This window comes from Protopterus annectens, chromosome 13.part0 (genome assembly GCF_019279795.1).
Source record: "Protopterus annectens isolate FY-2018-M chromosome 13.part0, PAN1.0, whole genome shotgun sequence".
NCBI classification, from domain to species: domain Eukaryota; kingdom Metazoa; phylum Chordata; order Ceratodontiformes; family Protopteridae; genus Protopterus; species Protopterus annectens.
The window spans coordinates 974,901,568-974,921,179 of NC_056747.1; the positions used below are offsets into that span (position 1 = coordinate 974,901,568).

General features: G+C 46.3%; 1 protein-coding gene across 1 annotated transcript in view; it reads left to right on the plus strand.

The window, feature by feature from the left end:
* ACLY (ATP citrate lyase) overlaps window positions 1–19,612 on the plus strand; it is a gene marked incomplete at its 5' end in the record, with an annotated part of 1,378,630 nt that overhangs the window by 1,301,188 nt on the left and 57,830 nt on the right. Inside the window, 1 exon segment of the mRNA XM_044054761.1 lies at window positions 1,508–1,584. Within this exon segment, the coding sequence (XP_043910696.1) occupies window positions 1,508–1,584 (77 nt within the window).

Consider the following 19,612-nt stretch of genomic DNA (forward strand, 5'->3'; position numbering starts at 1 on the left):
GGCCATAATTACTCTGTTGAATTGCAAGCAACAAAGATTTGAGATTTTTCAGGCTTCTTTTAAAATCATTTTTTGAGAGGCTTTTTTATTTAACCCCCCCCCCCCCCCCCAAGATGTGGTTCTCCCTTGAAAAATTGACTTTGTTGGATAAGTTGGTTGTTCCCTCTTCTGAGCCAGCAGCTCTAACAGAACTTAAATTCCCTTCTGGAAATCTTGCTTCTAGTGTCTGTCACATCTACCAAAGGATTTCTGAGTTAATTGCCCTCCTTAGCTCACTTTCACAATGAAAAGTTTAAGGGCTAACCTTTCCTTTATGCCTAATGCAGCTGTGGAATCAATTTTTTAAATTTGAGTCCATTTACCAGTTTTCCACTTCATATAAGTCAAGAGGGAATGTCCCTTTCATCTTGTATAGTTCATAGACTGCTTCTGTACTTTGACATAATTCAGGTGATGCTAACAGTTATTTCATTCTTTTGTCAATGAAAGTGAGGGTAGTCAAGTTTCTAAGCACTACCCTTTTCAGTGACTCTCAATTGTATTTATATTTGCTGAACCACATATGTAGAATGCATTTTGGCATCCCATAAGTTGCTTTTTTCCAGGGGTGTCTTTACACCCACAGCCTTTTTCCACATCACCACCTTGGATTGCATACTCTGCTGATACATCGTAGTCAGGAGTGAACACTGTTGCAGTATGTTATAAGTTGCACATCTTTTCATGTTCCATGTCTTCTTTTGGGCCACAGTAATCAAGGTTGCAGTGTATAAGACAGCCACCAAGGTGAATTGGCTAGTGACTGCTGATGGAGCTTTTGACTGTGACATAGGTAAAGTTATGGGGGTTTCAGTAATGACTGATCAGTAAGAAGAGGTCTGTCTATAGTAACTAACCATGTATCAAGCCCGCAGCTTTTTTTTTCTTCTCTTTGGTTCCTTTCAACACTTGGATGATACTGTAGAGTTATTAGAGTTATGTCCTCTGGAGCTTTCACTTAGTCCAGGACCAGAGAAAAACAGCAACGTCCAGTAAATTTTGCAACATGTGGTTTGGAGGCCTTGTCAAGCAGTCTTTGTGTAAAGGATTACTCTGAAGGTTTAGTGTGAATGAACTTTATGCAATTCTGTTATGGTAAGTTCCTTAATTTTTATTTATTAGGCCCACTAATATTATGAAGCTCATTTATTCAGAAACTGTTTGCAATAATTATTTGAACATTTTGAGAAGCATAAATGCAACACTGATGTTAGTGATATTATTACATTAAGACTCATATGTTCTTGTTTTTCCATTGACCTAACTTTATAAATCATGTGTTTATGTTGTATGCTTTTCAGGAATTTTGCTTTTTCTTTGTGGCAGCAGTCCCTGCAAACATGATTGGAGAAGTTGCTGCCCCATACTGCATTGTCATTAATACACAATACTTACTTGCTGAGGTGTGTCCAGACCATTCATTGTTTTGTAAACTTTTTTTTTTTTTTTTTGCTTATTTGCTTTTTAGGGAAGAAGCTGATGAGTACATTGATATTGGAGCTCTCAATGGTATTTTTGTTCTTGGAAGAAGTATGGGTTTTATTGGTGAGTAACTGATTACATCAGCCCCGTTTGTCTTTAGAGGGAAAAAATTAAATGAGTTCTTTCCATTTTTTGCCACCTGTAACTGGGTTGACACATCACTGATATTTAAGAAATACACTTTTGAATTCCAGTATTTTCTGCCACATTAGAAATAGTGTTAGCTTTAGCAGTTGGCTTTGTGATGTATAAGTAAATGGATTATAAAGTCCTTGAGACTCTTTTTGAATGTTGGCACTTGTAATGTCGAGTGCTGACATACTGGAGGGGGTGAAAATGTAGTAGAAGAGTGAATGTCAAACATTTGTTTTATCTACTGGTGTAGAGCACTGATCACCATGGACCTTTTTTAGATTCAGCCTGTAAGTTTACACTCCATTTTTGCATGGGGCAAACCCGTCTGCATATCCCCTGAACTTCCATATACCAACTCTGAGATCGCCATACCCTGGAGAAAAGGGAATATTCTGAGAAATGGCCACTTTGGTATATGTAAGTCCTTTTTTTCAGGCCATTCAGTTGCCATATTATGGGACTCACTAAAGCATGGTGTCCCAATATTTCAGATAATTACCCCTTGTATATCTATGGTATAAGTTTTACCAAGCGCTTTAAATGGGGGGGGGGCAAGGAGATGGCTGCCCTGGGCGCATGTTGTTAGTGAGATGCGATCAGCAGGGGCATATGGTACACCAGTACAATATATGAAGCTGATACTGCATTTACAGTCAAAACAGAAGTGTGCAGTAGTAACTGTAGCAATCTGCTACAGTTATAGTAGTGTAGATGTCTTCTCTTATTTGTCCTCACCTTTGAATGTGGTGGCACCAGTTTGGGGAACTGCACAGGACACCTTATGATCTTGCTATTTTTCTGTTTTGCCTAGTTAAGAAAACCAAATCAAATTTACCTAAGAATTTAACTTGAGTTATAGTAAAATGGGTTTAAGTATATGCATCTATTCAGTGTTGCAGCCCCACGTGCTACCAGTACCAAATAAAGTGCAATAGTTTTTTGACTGAAGCTGATTTACTATATCCAAACCTTGCCCACCTAACTGAATGTGGCCCGGATAGTCATGACAAGGGAGGACTTTGAACAGGAAACAGGCATAACTATAGTATGTAAATATGGGCAGTCTTTCTGAATATTGCTGTTATTTTCCTGTTGGGCACTTACACTGTTATCCTTGAATAGTCACCTCATTGACATCCAGTTATCCTAACTCCACATTTTTGATTTGAGGATTTATCAGATTCAGTACACATCAGTATTTATCTTTAGTACTTGACATTTTAAACAGAAGTTTTCTAGCAGATAGCTTTTTTTTTCCAGAGAAGGAAGGTTGAGTAACCCTTTGATCTAAAGTAGGAGAATTCATTTGTCGGCAACCTGTGGGTATGGATCCGATATCGGATCCGAACCGGCATGGTTTATCCAGCTATGGATCTGAGCTCCTAGCTCCTCCCCTCACCCATAATGCCCTGCTCTCCCTACATGATCTCAAATCTAGTTTGCCGCGCATGGTAAAGGCTGGGTCGTCAGAGCTCCAAAAGCTAAGTTATAGTATTCTTTATTAAAGGGTTTTAAAATTTTTAAAACTTTAAATTTGAGTGAAAGTTATAGGTTTCCCTTCTGTTTATATCTTTTTTGGGTTAATTTAATATAGTTTTTACCCTCCCCTCGCTGGTTCGTAGTTGGTGTGTGTGCGTGTGTGTTTTTTTTTTTTGGGGGGGCCTTTGTGTGAGTGTTTTAGTTTATTGTTACTATTTTAAAAAAAAAAAAAAAAAAAAAAATAGTGATGTCTGAGGCCCCAAAGGCTGTTTTTTCAAACAGCTCCGAGTGTGGCCATAAGCTTTCCCCTGCTGATGGCCACACTCAGTGCGTTCGATGCCTTGGGGTTGAACACCTCACTTCAGGGTGTTCAATCTGTGCAGGGTTCAACCCCAGGGCATTGAAGGAGCGGAGGTCGAAGCTGGTCTTGGCGGGACTCTTGCCCCCGGACTCTGCTTCGGCCCCCACCCCCTTGGTGGTCACTGCTTCGGCAGTCCCTGCCTTGCCTGCTCCCCCTCCTCCACCCGGGATTCAAACTCCCGCCAAAGGGTCAGAGGAGAGGGAAGCCAGGAAAAAGGACCGGAGAGAGAAGCACCACAAGCGGCGGGCCGAGACCTCCGTTTTGGCCCTGCCGGCTAAGCGGGCTTCTCCTCTGGCCTCTCTGGCTGCTGGCTCTCCCCCTCCTTGGCTCCGGTCCCCATGCTTTTCACCGGAGCCTGAGGATGAGGAGACCCGACCTCCTTCGAGGCTATCGAGGCGGCACTCAAGGCCTACCTCGGTAGCCTCGTCGAGGTCTACTTACAGCCTCTCCAATGCTGATCTGGACCGGATGATGCGAAGGTTCATCCAGGCCCAGATGCAGATGGGAGTGCTCCTGCCTCCCCCCCCCCCTCTGGGGGGGAGCTCAACCCCCTTTTTTAAGCCCATTGCTCCTTCTCCGACCCGCTACCCGGGTTTGGAGCGCTCGGAGCCGGGCAGCCTCGGAGCCGCGGGTGAGTCGGCGCCGACAGTACTGGGTACTTCGGATCCGACCCTGCCCTCGAGTCTGTCGGATCCGACCTCTCGGAGCTTTGGCCCGAGCTTCGGATCCGAGGGACTCAGTGTGCCTTCGGCGCTGTCCTTGTCTGAGCGCACTAGTCCCTCGGATCCGAGGGGCTCGGCGCCGGCTCCGATCCGCTCATCGGATCCGAGGGGGAGCCGACTTTCGGATCCTGTTGTCGAGGCTGGCTCCCCCTCGGCTTTTGATGTAGTGGAGAGGGCTCTGTTGAGGGCATCCAGACCCCCGGCCCTTGCTTCGGCTCCGTCCCGCACTCCATCTGCTCTGGGCCAGGCTTCCATCACCCGGCCACTGGGACAGCCCGCTTCACTGCCCCAAGCAGTTCCTGTGGTTCTGGACATTGCTGGTGAGGGCTCCTCTGACAGCCACCCCGAGTAAGCACCTCGCAAGCATTCGTGTAAAAGGAGGCACATAGACTCCCCTGAGTCTTTGACCGAAGACACTGACTTGGAGGAAGGGGAAGGCTCCCCAAGATCACCCCCTGAGGATGTCTTCTTCGGAGACATCATGGAAATGTTACGGATTAGAGGTGGGTGGTCTGCCCCAAAGTCTTCCTCGGACGAGTCAGTGTTCTTGGAGGCATTTGAAGCGGGCCCGTCTACCTCTTGGGTGTCCCCTCCTGCCGACCCCCTGGTGGACCTTATTACCACCAGGGCGTGGAAGGACCCGGACACCGTGGAGCCAATCCCTAAGAGGCCGACAGGATCCTTAGCCCCCCTGCTGACTGTGCCCACTGGAGCAAGGGACCCCCGGTAGATGCCATGTTGTCGGCAGCAGCCACTAAGAGGGAACTCGCCCAGGAGAGTCCCTCAGTCCATCCCCCGAGCAAGGAGTCTCAGATGATGGACCGTTTGGGGAAGCGAATCTTTAGTTCAGCGACCTTCTCAGTGAGGGCACTCAACTATTTGGCACACGTCATTAGGATGCAGCGCGATCTTATCAAGGAATACGCTGCATCCCCCCCCAGAGTCCATATCAGAGGAGGACAAACTTATGCACTCCACCCGTATGGCCACTCTTCGTTCTGTGACTAACACCTCTATGCGGTTACTTTCCCACGCTAACGAGGGAGCCGCTAGTGCTGCGGGAGCGGGCCTAGTCACAAGACGGCAGGCCTGGCTCCGCCACTGCGATTTTACGGAGCCCTTCAAGGCGTCATTCGCGAACGCCCCCTTTGACGGTTCTGCCCTTTTTGTCAAGACTGTTCTCGATCGCTTGGTTCAGAGCGAGAAGGACGGGAAGACGCTGTCTGCCGTCGGAGTCCGCTTCTCTGTGCCCCAGAGGTCCTACTCTAGGAACCAAAAGGGCCAGAAGAAGATGTGGTTCCAGAAGTCACAGCATTCCCAACCCGCTCCGGACAACCAGTCCTTCCGCGGCAGAGGAGGACAGGGAGGACGCCGCCCTAGGGGCAGAGGGGCTCCCAGGAACTTTGGGTCCAGAGAACCCTTCTCTGAACGGCCTACGCAGCAACCCTGAGGGGTTGCCCGACTGCTCCACTCCGGAGGCAGTCGGGGACGCCGGAGCACCTAGCGGCATGGGAGTCCATTACATCGGACCGCTGGGTACTCCGGATTATATCCAGAGGTTACAAGATCCCCTTTCTTCATGTCCCAAAGTTACAAATCCTCCCCGATGTTCCACCCAATCAGAGGGAGGCCGCTTCAGCAGAAATTGGCCATCTGCTGAGAAAAAGAGCCATCCAGCCCATCCCCCCAGACCAGATCGGATCAGGGTTCTACTCCAGGTTCTTTTTAGTGCCAAAAAAGACGGGGGACCTAAGACCCATTCTAGACCTGTCCCTGTTGAACCTGTCATTTCCCAAAGAGAAGTTCCGGATGGTCACTTTGCAGTCCATCCTCCCCCTTCTAGGGGAGAATCACTGGATGTGCTCTATAGACCTCAAGGATGCGTACTACCACATTCGGATGGACAGACGATTCAGGAGGTTTCTTCGCTTCCGGCTGGGAGCCAGTCACTACCAGTTCAGGGTCCTTCCCTTAGTGTCTCACCACAGTCCCCAGGGTGTTCACCAAAGTGTTAGCAGTGGTTGCGGTCCACCTGAGGCTTCAGGGGGTGCAGGTGTTTCCGTACCTAGACGACTGGCTTCTCACTGCCCCAACAAGGCATCTACTCTCTTTGGCAAGAGACTCCTTCCTTCGTCTAGCTCCCAAGCTAGGCATCACGGTAAACATAGAGAAGTCCAACCTGGTCCCTACTCAAACAATAGAATTTATAGGAGCCAGGTTAGACACGAGAAATTTAAGAGCCTTTCTCACAACCGACAGGGTTCGGAATCTGCGACTCCAGGTGCGGGCCATCCTTCACTCCAGCTCAACACCTGTGGAATTGGTCCTGAGGGCGCTAGGGTCTATGGCGGCAGCGATTACTCTTCCGCACGCCTGCTTCAACATGCGGGTGCTTCAATGGACACTTCAGGTGCAATGGTCATTTCTCTCCCTCCCCCTGTATCATCCCATTGCAATCAGCAAGGCTTGCAAGCGGTCTCTCTTGTGGTGGCTCCATTCTCCGGACCTCCACAGGGACCGCCCCTTTTGTGCATCTCCCCCTCTCGCCACGGTGACCACGGACGCTTCTCGCCTCGGGTGGGGGGGGGCATTTTGCGGGCTGGATGGTCCAAGGCACGTGGAGCGATTCAGAGACCTCCCTGCATATCAATGTTCTGGAAATGAGGGCGGTGCTCTTGGCGTTGCAAGCACTTCAGGCCCTCCTTCCCCTGGGACCAATTGCGATTCAATCAGACAACATGTCGGTGGTCTGGTACATCAACAAACAGGGGGGAACCAGGTCTTACCCTTTATGCCGAGAAGCCATGAGAGTGTGGGAATGGGCGATCTCCACCAACCGCTTTCTCATCGCAACGCATATTCCGGGTCGGACCAACATCCTAGCGGACAAGCTCAGTCGCACCATTCTCTCCCTGTACGAGTGGTGTCTCAATTCTCAAGTAGCGAAACGTATCTTCGCACAGTGGGGGACTCCCTGTTGCAATCTCTTTGCCTCCTCTTTAAATGCCAAGTGCGACAGTTTTTTCGCTCTAATCCCCCCTCCAGGGGATTCTCCGAGAGACGCTCTGGTGCATGCTTGGCCTTCCGCTCTTCTTTACGCATACCCCCCCTCTACCTCTGATGCTACAAGTACTTCAGAAAGCCTCTCGGTTGGGGTGCAGAATGATCCTCATTGCCCCGTTCTGGCCTCTACAGATCTGGTTCCCTTACCTAAGGTCTCATTCAGTGAATCCACCTTGGATTTTAGATCCCATTCCGGATCTGATATCACACCCGTCAAACCTGCCAACTCCAAACCTGGACAACCTGAAGTTGACTGCTTGGCTGCTCCAGTTCCACTCCTAATCAGGACTCCCGGTATCTCGTCCCCAGTTAAGGCCATTCTGGTAGCGGCCCACAAGCCCTCTACCAGAAAAATTTACCGCAGTAAATGGAAGCGTTTCTCCATTTGGGCAGAGCGGCAAGACCTAGATCCTTTCACGGTTCCCCTTCCTTTGGTTCTAGATTTCCTTACTACTCTCTTTAATGATGACGCCAGTAGTTCCACGGTCAAAGTTCAGCTGGCGGCCATATCTCATTACCATGTTGGACACGATTCAGGGCCTCTTATGTCGGCTAAGTTATGCAAAACCTTCCTAAAAGGCACCTTTTTGCTCAGACCCCTGTCAAAGAAACGGTTCCCCCCTGGGATCTTTCCTTGGTACTTCAGGCCTAGACCGCTCTCCCCTTCGAACCTGCGGCCACAGTCGATCTTAAATACTTGTCCTTTAAGACTGCTTTTTTGGTAGCCATTACTTCGGCTAAGAGAGTTTCAGAGCTTCAGGCCCTGTCCATGAAACCGCCTTATTTGATTTTTCATCCGGACCGGGTGTACCTAAGGATCAATCCCTCCTTTCTTCCTAAAGTAGCTTCGGAAGCTAACATTAATCAGTCCATCAACCTCCCTGTTTTCTTCCCTAAGTATCAAAACAAAGGCGAATACAAGCTGCATTCCTTGGATGTTCACAGGCAGCTTCGTTTTTACCTTCATAGGACAGCTGGTCATAGGCAATCAGACCAGTTGTTCATTTCTTTTGCCAAATTCAATCTGGGTAAACCAATTTCCAAAGTTTCTTTGTCACGCTGGATTTCTCAGTGTATTCTGTTGGCGTACCAAGCCTCTGGGAGGCCCTTACCGGAGGGAGTCCATGCTCATTCGACCCGGTCTGTCTCTACTTCAGCGGCCTTTAAGTCTAGGGTTCCTCTGGATGACATTTGTTCAGCAGCCACTTGGGCTTCATCTCATACCTTTATTACTCATTACAAGCTGGACGTCACTTCTAGAGGTAGAGCATCCTTTGGCTCCGCGGTGCTCTGGAATATCCTTCCATGATGGCTACCCAAGATTCAGGTAGCTGGGGACTCTGCCCCACAGGTTGCTGACAAATGAATTCTCCTACTTCAGATTTAGAAGTTATGTACTTACCATAACGTTCCATCTGAGTAGGTGGATTCATTTGTCTGCAACCATCCCGCCCTCCTATCCCCCTGGCCTTGTCAGTTTCCTGCATAGGGTGTGTTACCCTTTGGTTAGGGTAGTTGGTGCAGGGCAAACTCGATCTGAGGTCATGTAGGGAGAGCAGGGCATTATGGGTGAGGGGAGGAGCTAGGAGCTCAGATCCATAGCTGGATAAACCATGCCGGTTCGGATCCGATATCGGATCCATACCCACAGGTTGCAGACAAATTAATCCACCTACTCAGATGGAACGTTATGGTAAGTACATAACTTCTAATTTTATGCAATACCATCACCTTTTCAACGTTTCCCTCATTTCAGCTAACTTTTTAATGTCATAAAAGTGTATTGAACATTAAGGCAAACATGCTACATTTAAGAAATGGTTTGGAGATCTATAGTTGAATTTTAGTTTAAAATGTTTTATTTATTAATTAGTTTACCAGGGTAGAGCTCTGATCTTATCTGATTGCAGAATGCAGTGCAAAGTGCATAACTTAGGTATCACCTTATTTTTTATTAATTTAACCATCAGACACCGATTACTACCTGTAAAATAACTGTCACATACCTGTTGCCTATCCCTGTGGTTGTAATCTGCAGCTGTGATGGTCCAGGGGTTTGGAGTTCCTTATTTTAGGTCACAAATGAGCAGACTAGAGCCCTTGATTACTTCCTTTTTAGCAGCCAAATCTTCAAGGACTGGATTTGTAATGTTTATATAGGCAAGTCATTTGCTATCTGGATTTTTTAAGGGAGGTATTATGTTAGTTTCTTTATAATTAGTCCTGTTTTCCCCTTCTTTCCCAGCATCCAGTCTTTCCCACTTTTTAAAATCTGGCTTAAAAATAACTCACTTAAATCAGGTGGTCTGGCAAGCAGGACTTTTTGGTAGCCATAATTATGCAAGAAAGGTTTGACATTGATATCTGTGAAACTTGTCTCACTAGCAACTCATTTTTTTCCTCTTGGAAAATGAGGTCTTTATATGTTGTGTTGTGATTGTGCTGATGGAGGTATGCTGTTCATTAACAATGTCCCCAGGTCTCCTTAGTTGAGCATAATCCCAGTTACATTAATGCTGTGCCTGCCTTGGGAGGGTTCACCACAGTATATGCAGTAGCTATATGTTATCCGTTCTTCCCCAGTTACACAGGAAGTGTGTATGTCAATCAGGGTATCTGATCACTGAAAATAGTTTTTGTCCATTATGAGGACCTGAATCGGCACTAGCTAAAGGAAGCATCTGGCCATTTTATTTGGGGATGAAAAGTTGTGGAACAACCAACTAGATTCTGATTTTACTTGCACATTTGCCCAATAAAAAATTCTGTTTTGTATGAGCAGCCAGTAGCATCAGAGAAAGGTGTTATTGTCATGGTACTGCCGTATCCACAAATGACTGCTGTTTTCAGACTGGGATTTCATCTTTCAGAAATAAGGAAATGGCTTAAATTATAATCATTGGGCAGGCCTTATTCCTGCTTTGAGAAAAGTCCCTGTGTTAGGAATTAACCCTTCCTCAGTGGAACAACCAACTAGATTCTGATTTTTACTTGCACATTTGCCCAATAAAAAATTCTGTTTTGTATGAGCAGTCAGTAGCATCAGAGAAAGGTGTTATTGTCATGGTACTGCCGTATCCACAAATGACTGCTGTTTTCAGACTGGGATTTCATCTTTCAGAAATAAGGAAATGGCTTAAATTATAATCATTGGGCAGGCCTTATTCCTGCTTTGAGAAAAGTCCCTGTGTTAGGAATTAACCCTTCCTCAATGTTTTACTTGCTGCATGTTAACCTCTCCCACTCCAAACACCCTCCATCTTCCCTCCAGCCAGTGTTCCTATCCTGCTGTCTTCACTTATAGACCTTGTAAGTACCCTTCACTCATTTCCATCTCTTTTTGATTGCTTCTGTTCTTGTATACCATCTGCTGTGACACTTGTTTTAAGGCACATTATGCAGGTCTATATTACCAGAGTGAAACTCCTTTTGAGCAAATACCAAAACACTGACACGAATTGTGCTAACCGCGAGAATACCGAACGCACTAAACCGCAAAATTTTAAATCTCGAACTGTCATAGTCTGCCAACCCCACCACCCACTACATACTACCTACCCAAGCAAAATAAATAAACCACATACATACACTAACCAAACCCTACTTCTAACCCTAAAGTAAAGTAAAGCACCAAAACTCTGCTTCTAACCTTACACTAAACCCCACATGCACAACTATCTATGCAATATCTTTAACCCCTCCCTAACCCTAAGGTCCGTAACTACCACACACTTCCCTTACAAAAATATAAACAAACAAAATAAATAATCCACATACGTACATTTACCAAAACCCTACTCCTAACCCTACACTAAATCTTACATACATTAACTATGCAGTTACCTTAACCCGCGCCCTAACCCTAAGGTCCATAACTGTCGCACACTTACCTTATGGAGCTATACCACAGACGGGCCAACCATGGTAACTCGACATTTCCAAATTCACGGTTTTGGACGTTCGCTGTAATGCCGGTTCGCACAATACGTGTCGATGTTTATGGATTCGCTTAAATGGACTTTCGCTCTCGGGGACCACATTATGCATATGTTGTATTAAGTTCCTTTGTTTTTTAGTACTCTTTAGGCATATGTTTACAGTATTCTGTTTTGGCTGTGTTTTACACAGTTTGTTTAATTGGTCATATCTTTTCTAAAACTACCCACACCAAACTTCCCTTCTCCAAAGTCAGTCTTTATGCTGCAACTGTTTAGTTCAGTTTACTGATGTATTCTGTTTTAGTGTGAAGCATGTTTTTTGTGTACATTGTATTCAACTGATTTCTGATGCTACTCATATTATTTAATAACTTATTTTAGTTGATTTGTGTTTGATGGATGCTGTTATGAGCATCCACACAGTTAGCATATCAAGTCCAGAAAGTGTTTTACATCTAAGTGCAGTGCTTGTACTATGTGAATGCTTTCCAAATATTGTATATGTAGCTGTGCAGGTGACTACAGTTATTTATTCATTTATTTCAGTTTGATGACAGGGATAGTCCACTGGGCCTGGATGAGCCTGTTTTCAGTGGAGGCCTGTGGAGAAAAGCTCCACAGGATATAGACAATTTTGCAATAGTTATACAAAAGTAAATAAAGTAGTAAAACAGTGAAAAATAGAGATAATGTGCAATTTGTTATAAAAAGACGTAACATTTCTAATCCTAGGTAATTTACAAAAGTGAGATTCATGTAGCCTAAACATATTAAAAATACAGGCATTTCAGATGAGAAAGCATGTAAGTAAAACATTTCTGTGCAGATGAACAAGCTTTTTTTTTTTTTTCTGAAGTTAGAAATATGAGGAGAGGACAGAACGGCAGAGAGAAGAAGGTGAGTTGGGAGAGGTAAAAGGTGGTATATAGTGGAGAAAGGGCGTGGGTTAGGGGGGAAGTAGAGGTAAAGGGTAAGAGAGCACAGTGATAGAAGGTTAAGGTATATAGTGCATGGGAGATAGTGTTAGAGTTTATGTGGTAGGGGTACAGGAACATTCCTACTTTGAAAGGAGGTGAGATTGGAGAAGAGTTTTGAAGTCTGAGTGGCTCTGAGTATTTTGAAGGGTGGTAGGGAGAGAATTCCAGAGTTTATCTAGGGAGCAGGATAATAGTAGGTGATTATTGGTTATTGGTTATTGCTCAGGTCTGAAGTTTTAAATTCACTACTGTTGTCCTGAGTGTTATACAGTAATTTCTTCAAATTAAGACAATTTAATTCACTGCTTATTTAAAGGTATTCTGAGGCTGTGCTGGAAGGTTAGCTGCCCCCACTAACATGTGGCTTACCCTTGTGTTCCCTGCCAATATTCCTTTGAATACTTTTAATCCCCCCACATCAGAAAAGTAGTTCTTCTCCACTGATAAAGTGCATAGTTTAAAGTTGTCATATAATCAATTTTAATGTACTGTCCATTCACTATTATACTTAGTATTTTAAACATTGTCTCTTTACACTGCTCTCTCTCACGTGTACTTCTGAGCTGTCTTCTGTTGAATAAGCCTGGGACTGTAGCAGAACTGCATAGGACACAAACATAAACAAGACAGATAATTGTCTTTTTCTGCTACAATTGTTGTCTTTCTGTCTGTCTGTCTGTCTCTCTCTCTCTCTCTCTCTGATGAAACGGCAACAGAATGTTGCATGTTATGTAGTCCAATCTCGGCTTCATTCTTAACCCTGGCTCCGACTCAGCCATACTGTAGCTCAAAGTCTTCAATTGGCTCGTGGCTAAGAGGTATCCCATCATGCAACAGGGCCATTCCCCAGATCTCGTTTGCAGCTCGTTACACTCAGATGTGGTCTCTCTTTTGGCCGTGGCTACGTATACTTTTTTCTAAATGTTTGGCTATTTGTTGATCATAAAAAGCTATTTTCATAGCTACTGTGTGTGTGTTTCTCTTGCTGGTTGTGTGGCCTTTTCGTTGGCCGTTTTTGGTATCCCGTTCTCTCCCTTTCTTCCCCAGGCCTAGGCCCGTTTCAGTTAGAGGACCTAGTCCTCCCCATTGTTTCTCTGTGGTCTTTTTGTTTTGTGCTTCCTGTTACTTGTTAGCTCATTTAGTGTTTTGTCGTCTGGTAGTTGTGTTATCCTGCCTTTGTTTCCCCTGGGCTAGGCCCGTTTAAATTAGAGGATCTAGTCCTCCCTGTTGTTTTTGTTCCCGTCGGTTACTAGGTTGTTTTTAGTTAGAGGCTCTAGTTTCCCACGTGGGGTTTAGTTAGGTCTTGTATGTGTACGTGTGGTTTGGCAGCTTGCCCCTGTGTGTGTACTCCTTTATACAGCATGTCTAAGGATTCTAAGGAACACAGGCCTTCGGGCTTTAAAAAGTGTGTTGACTGCAACAATAAAATGACTGATGGACACTCCGTGTGCGTGTACTGCTTGGGGCTATTCACCTCCAAGAGTCCTACTTATTTTGTCATTCCTTCAGTCCCCGCGTGCTACAGGAGAGGAAGAACAAGCTCATTCTGAAAGGACTGCTTAAACACTCCTTCGAGGAAGACTTGGCTAAGTCTTCCAGTGCCATATCCTCTCCAGCTAAAAAGGACAAAAAGACTGCTAAGAAGTGCTCTCCGGCTCCATCTGTTTCTTCGGAGCCACCAGAGAAAGTTGCTAGAACAGCTTCTCCTTCTTCGGCTCCACTGGCTTTGGTGCTGACAGAAGATAGTGTATTGACTAAGTCTGTATCGGCTCCCAGCCTTTCAGAGCCGGTCACAGATATTTTGGTTCGGAGCCGGTCTCCAGTTCGACCGGGTTCTCTTTCACATCAGTCTCCCTCTGTAGGGAGATCCAGATCTCCAAATATATCCCCCAGGTCCTCGAAGTCCCTTTCTGATGAGGATGTTGATGGAGTGGTGAAGAAACTGCTTCAGTCATCGATGCTGGCCAAATTGATTTCGGCTCCGACCCAGTCGGCTCTGGAGACCATGGCCCCTTCATCGTTTGTTGTTCCTCCTCCGAGCCTTTCTCGGCTCTCAGAGTCAGAGTTGTCGGTTCCGTTGGGTGCCATTAGGTCGGTTCCAGTAGCTTCGCCTGGCCTCTCTGTTCCAATTTCCACTGCGACCCTGTCGGTTCCGCCCACAGGGTCGAGGGTCCACAGTTCCCCTGTTGGACCCGTGGGTGAGGGCTCAGATCGATCATCGGTTCCGAGCCTTCCTCTCAGTGCTTCGGCTCTGGTGAGCTTGGACCAGACATCTGCTTTGGACCTCATCTCTTCGGCGCTGAGGGCCACTACCGTATCCTCTATAGTTAATCGGCCTTCGGAGCCGGGGGGATCAGCCTTCGAGGTTATGAGGAGCATGCTGGCCAGATCGTCAGCTGCATCCTACGGCACTGACACTATGCCCCCTTCGGCACCGGTGTCAGTTTCAGATCACCCTCTATCCATGGACAGCGGAGACCGAAGGCCTCAGGATACCTCAATGAGTGGTCACCAACTTTCTGACGTCTCCCCAGAGTTTTTGTCTGAGGAGCCCGTCAGAAAGAGATTGTGTAAGAGGAAACACGTAGACTCCCCAGATGAGTCTCTCACGTTGGACACCGACCTCAGAGTCAGAGGGGTCCCCCAAGTCATCTACTGAAGATATCTATTTTTCAGATATCCTTGAGATCTTGAAGCAGAGAGGCGGCTGGCCCTCCAACCCCCCTTCTGATGAGGAGTCTGTGTTCCTGAAGGCTTTCGGGCTCAACCTTCCGCCTCTTGGGTGTCTCCCCCTTTCGATGAGCTGCTAGATCTCGTCTGTCGAAAGGTGTGGGAAACTCCTGACATTGTGGAACCGGTCCCTAGGAGATCAAATAAGTTTTTGCCTGCTCCCACAGACGAGGAATATCTGACAAAAAGCATTCCAGTAGATGCCATGGTGGTTGGCAGCAGCCACCAAGAAGGAACTTGCTGAAACTTCGTCTACCGTCCATCCGCCTAACAAGGAGTCTCAGGCCATGGACAGGTATGTGTTTACCTCAGCGGCTTTAACTGTGCGGTCGCTGAACTACTTGACGTATTTTACAAGACTTCAGAGAGATCTCCTAAACAAGCTAGGAGATTCTCTATAGGATAACATTTCTGATGCCATGGCACAGAAGGTCATTGTACAGATGTCTACCCTAAATTCCCTTACCAACTCCTCCATGAGGCTGATCTCATACGCAGCCAACTGAGTGAGCAGGGCAGCGGGATCCGGAGTCACTGTCAGGAGACACTCCTGGATGCGCCTGTGTAATTTCACTGAGGCCTTCAAGTCTATGTTCACCAACGCCCCATTTGACGGTTCATCGTTATTCGGAACCAAGGTGAAGGACACACTCACTAGGTGCGAGAAGGAAGGGAAAACCCTGTCTGCCGTGGGAGTCTGTTTTTCCATGCCTTCTAGACCTTACCCCAAGGACCAGAAGGGTGGGAAAATGTGGTTCAGGAAGTCGCAGAGGTTTTTTCACTACGCACAAAGTGATTCCCCCTCCAGAGGCAGGGGAGGGGGTGGAAATTCAGGTAGATGCTGCCCTAGAGGTAGAGGAGGCCCACGTAATTAGGGAGACTGTGATTCCTTTTGCGGTTCTCCCTAACAGCGCTCCTGAAAGGAGGCCCGACTGTGTGTCTCTGGAGCCAGTCAGGGGTCGCTTTTCTTTATTCTCAGAAGCCTGGCAAGACGTCACCCAAGACGAGCGTGTATTAAAGATAATTTCCAGAGGTTATCATATTCCCTTCTCTTCTCCTCCCCCGCCAACCAAGAGAATTCCAGACGTTCCACCCAGTCACAGGGATTCTGCAACTTTAGAAATAAAAAAGTTGCTTTCAAAGAGAGCCATCCAGCCTATCCACGCAGACAAAGTAGGATTAGGGACTTGCTCCAGATTCTTTTTGGTGCCGAAAAGAACAGGGGACCTGAGACCCATCTTAGATCTCAGCCGATTAAACCTACATGTACAAAAGTCCAAGTTCCGCATGGTCACCTTACAGTCAATACTCCCTCTGTTAGGGAAAGATGTCTGGATGTGCTCCATCGACCTCAAAGATGCTTACTACCATATCAAGATGGACAGGGCATTGAGAAGTCATCTACGCTTCTGGCTGGGAGCCAGTCATTTTCAGTTTCGCGCTCTGCCCTTTGGTCTCACCACAACTCCCAGGGTGTTCACCAAATGCATGGCAGTGGTAATGGCTCACTTGAAATGTCAGGGATTCCTCTGTCATCACCAGGCATCTACTGTTAAAGACCAGGGACGCCACCATTACAGTGTGCTAAAGGTTAGGAATTACTCTAAATTGGGAAAAATCTGCCTTGTTGCCTCGCAGCGTGTCACTTTTATCGGCGCTGAACTAGATACAGTGCCCATGAGGGCCTTCTTACCAGAAGAGAGAATTCAGGCTCTACAACAGCAGGTCTACGCATTACTACCATTGAGGAAGGTCAAGGCAAAAGTGGTTTTCAAGTTATTAGGGACCATGGCTGCCACGATCATGCTAGTTCCCCTTGCCAGACTACACATGAGGGTTCTTCAGTGGCTGCTTTTCGCCCAATGGTCACTACAGCATCTTCCACTCTCCCATCCTGTTCTGATTGCGGACACGTGCAGGCAGGATCTATGCTGGTGGCTTCAGGCCAGCAGTCTCAACATGGGCAAGCCTTTTGTGCCATCTTCTCCAGTTGCCACGGATGCCTCCCAGATCGTGGGGGGGGGGCATTATCTCGGCAGGACAGTCCAAGGCACGTGGCAGGATCAAGAGACCCATTTTGCATATCAATGTCTTGGAGATGAGAGCAGTGCTCTTACTGTTGCAAGCACGTCAGAGCTTTCTCCCTCTAGGGACAATTGCAATCCACTCAGACAACATGTCAGTGGTATGGTTTCTGAACAAGCAGTGAGGAACCAAATCATACCCCCTTTGCAGAGAGGCACTTCGAGTTTGGCAGTGGGTAGTGTCTTCCCATCGTTTTCTAGTTGCAACGCATATACCAGGGAAGTCCAACGTGATTGCCGACAGGCTGAGCAGAGCTATCCTAATGCTTCACGAGTGGTCCCTGAACAAATATGTTGCGGAGAAGATATTCCACAGATGGGGCCAGCCCCCTCAATGCCAAATGCAGCAGCTACTTCACCCATATCCGCCTGCAGGGGGAGACACCCAGGGACGCTCTGGTTCACGATTGGCCCTCCGGTCTTCTCTATGCCTTTCCATTGTTTCTGATATCAAAGGTCATTCAGAAAGCACAATCTTTGGGAAGCAAGATTATCCTGATTGCCCCACACTGGCCTCATTAGATTTGGTTTCCCTTCCTTCAGGCCTATCTAATGGATGATCCCTGGATTCTGGACCCAGATCCAGATCTAGTGACTCATATGTCAGGACAGTTCCATCCCTCCATCCAAACCCTTAAGTTGACAGCTTGGCTGCTCCAGTTCCGTCCCTAGTCAGGCTTCATGATTTTTCCCCGGAAGTGGTCCATATTCTGTCTTCTTTCCACAAGCCTTCTACCAGGAAGATTTATTCCAGTAAGTGGAAGAGATTCTCCATTTGGGCTCATGAAAGACATATATCGATCCTTATACAGCACCTATTTCGGCAATATTAGAATTTCTTTCTCAACTGTTCAGTCAGGGGTCAGCTGCAGCTACCATTAAAGTGCAACTGGCAGCTATTTCTACCTTTCACGTTGCCAATGAGCCCAACCTTATGGTTCATAAGCTTTGTAGGGCCTTTCTGAAAGGAACAATGTCACTCCGACCTCCAGTCTTTGATCCAGTAATGCCATGGGACCTCAATTTTGTGTTACAGAAGCTCACCTCGACTTCCTTTGAGCCCACAGGTACGTGTGACCTTAAATTCTTGTCATGGAAGACAGTATTCTTGGTAGCCATAACTTCAGCTAGGCGGGTCTCTGAGCTCCAAGCTTTATTGATTAAGCCACCTTATTTGGTGTTTCACAAAGACAGGGTCTCCTTAAGAACCAATCCTTCTTTATTCCAAAGGTTGTTATTGTTGTCAATATCAACCAATCCATTGAGTTGCCTGTGTTTTTCCTGAATTTTCTAACAAGGCAGAATTTAAGTTTCATCAGCTGGACGTTCATAGACGATTTACATAGGACAAAAGATTTCAGGGAATCGGATCAACTGTTTGTCTCGTTTTCAGACACTAGACTTGGGGTTCCTGTTTCTAAAGTAACTTTGTCTCACTGGATTTCCAATTGCATCTCATTTATTTATGGTTCCAGTGGCAAAGAATTACCCTTTAAAGTGAAGGCTCATTCTACACGATCTGTGGCTACCTCTACTGCATTTCAGGCTAGGATTTCTATGGATGATATTTGTGCTGCAGCAACATGGACTTTGTCTCATACTTTTATTAGTCACTACAAATTAGATCTGGTCTCAAGGAAGATTTTCCTTTGGTTCCACAGTGCTCAAGAGTATTTTTCACTGAGCCACCCAATGACAAGGTGCTAGGGACGCTGTCCCAGGGGTAAGAATGAAGGCGGGATTGGACTACATAACATCGAAGTTATGTACTCACCATAACGGTCGATGTATGTAGTCCTTCTCACCTTACATTCTTACTAACCCCCCCCCACCCCTTGAGGACCTGGAGGTATAGTCTCTAGGTGTCAGTAGTCCTTTATTGGGGTTGTTCTTCTTCTGTGTGTGTGTGTGTGTGTGTGTGTGTGTGTGTGTGTGTGTGTGTGTGTGTTGTATGCGTGCTTGCAGCAAACAAGGTCTGGGGAATGGGCCTTTTGCATGATGGGATACCTCTTAGCCACGAGCCAGTTGAAGACTTTGAGCTAGAGTATGGCCGAGTCGGAGCTGAGGTTCGACTCCGAACCCAGGGGTAAGAATGTAAGGCGAGATGGAATACATACATTGAACGTTATAGTGAGCACATAACTTCTTGTTTTTATTCGACTGAGTAGACTTCAGTACTGACTTACCGTTTGAAAAAAATTTTTCTGTGAACACCAGTAATGTTGCTGTTTGCTGACCTATCCCAAATTGTTGTACTCTGTTGCTTCCAAAGAGTTTCATGTTCAAGTTCTGCCATGACCACTTAAGTAACAAGCCATAAGTAACCTCTTCAGTATAGCCTTGTCTGTCTCTCCATCTTTTTTCTGTTCCCCCATTTCTGTTTAGCTTTATGTAGCCTCCTAATCATGTCTACCAGTAACACATGGCTTTTAATGTACTTTTTTATTTTATTTTACATTTTTTTACTGGGGTAATGCAATGATCACTGCTGACCTCTTGCAAGTTCCACCCAGGTACATGCTGTGTGACAGGAATCTGATATCACTGCACTGCCAGCTTCTAAATGAAGTATTGCTGAAATTATGTAAACCTTAAGGGGAAA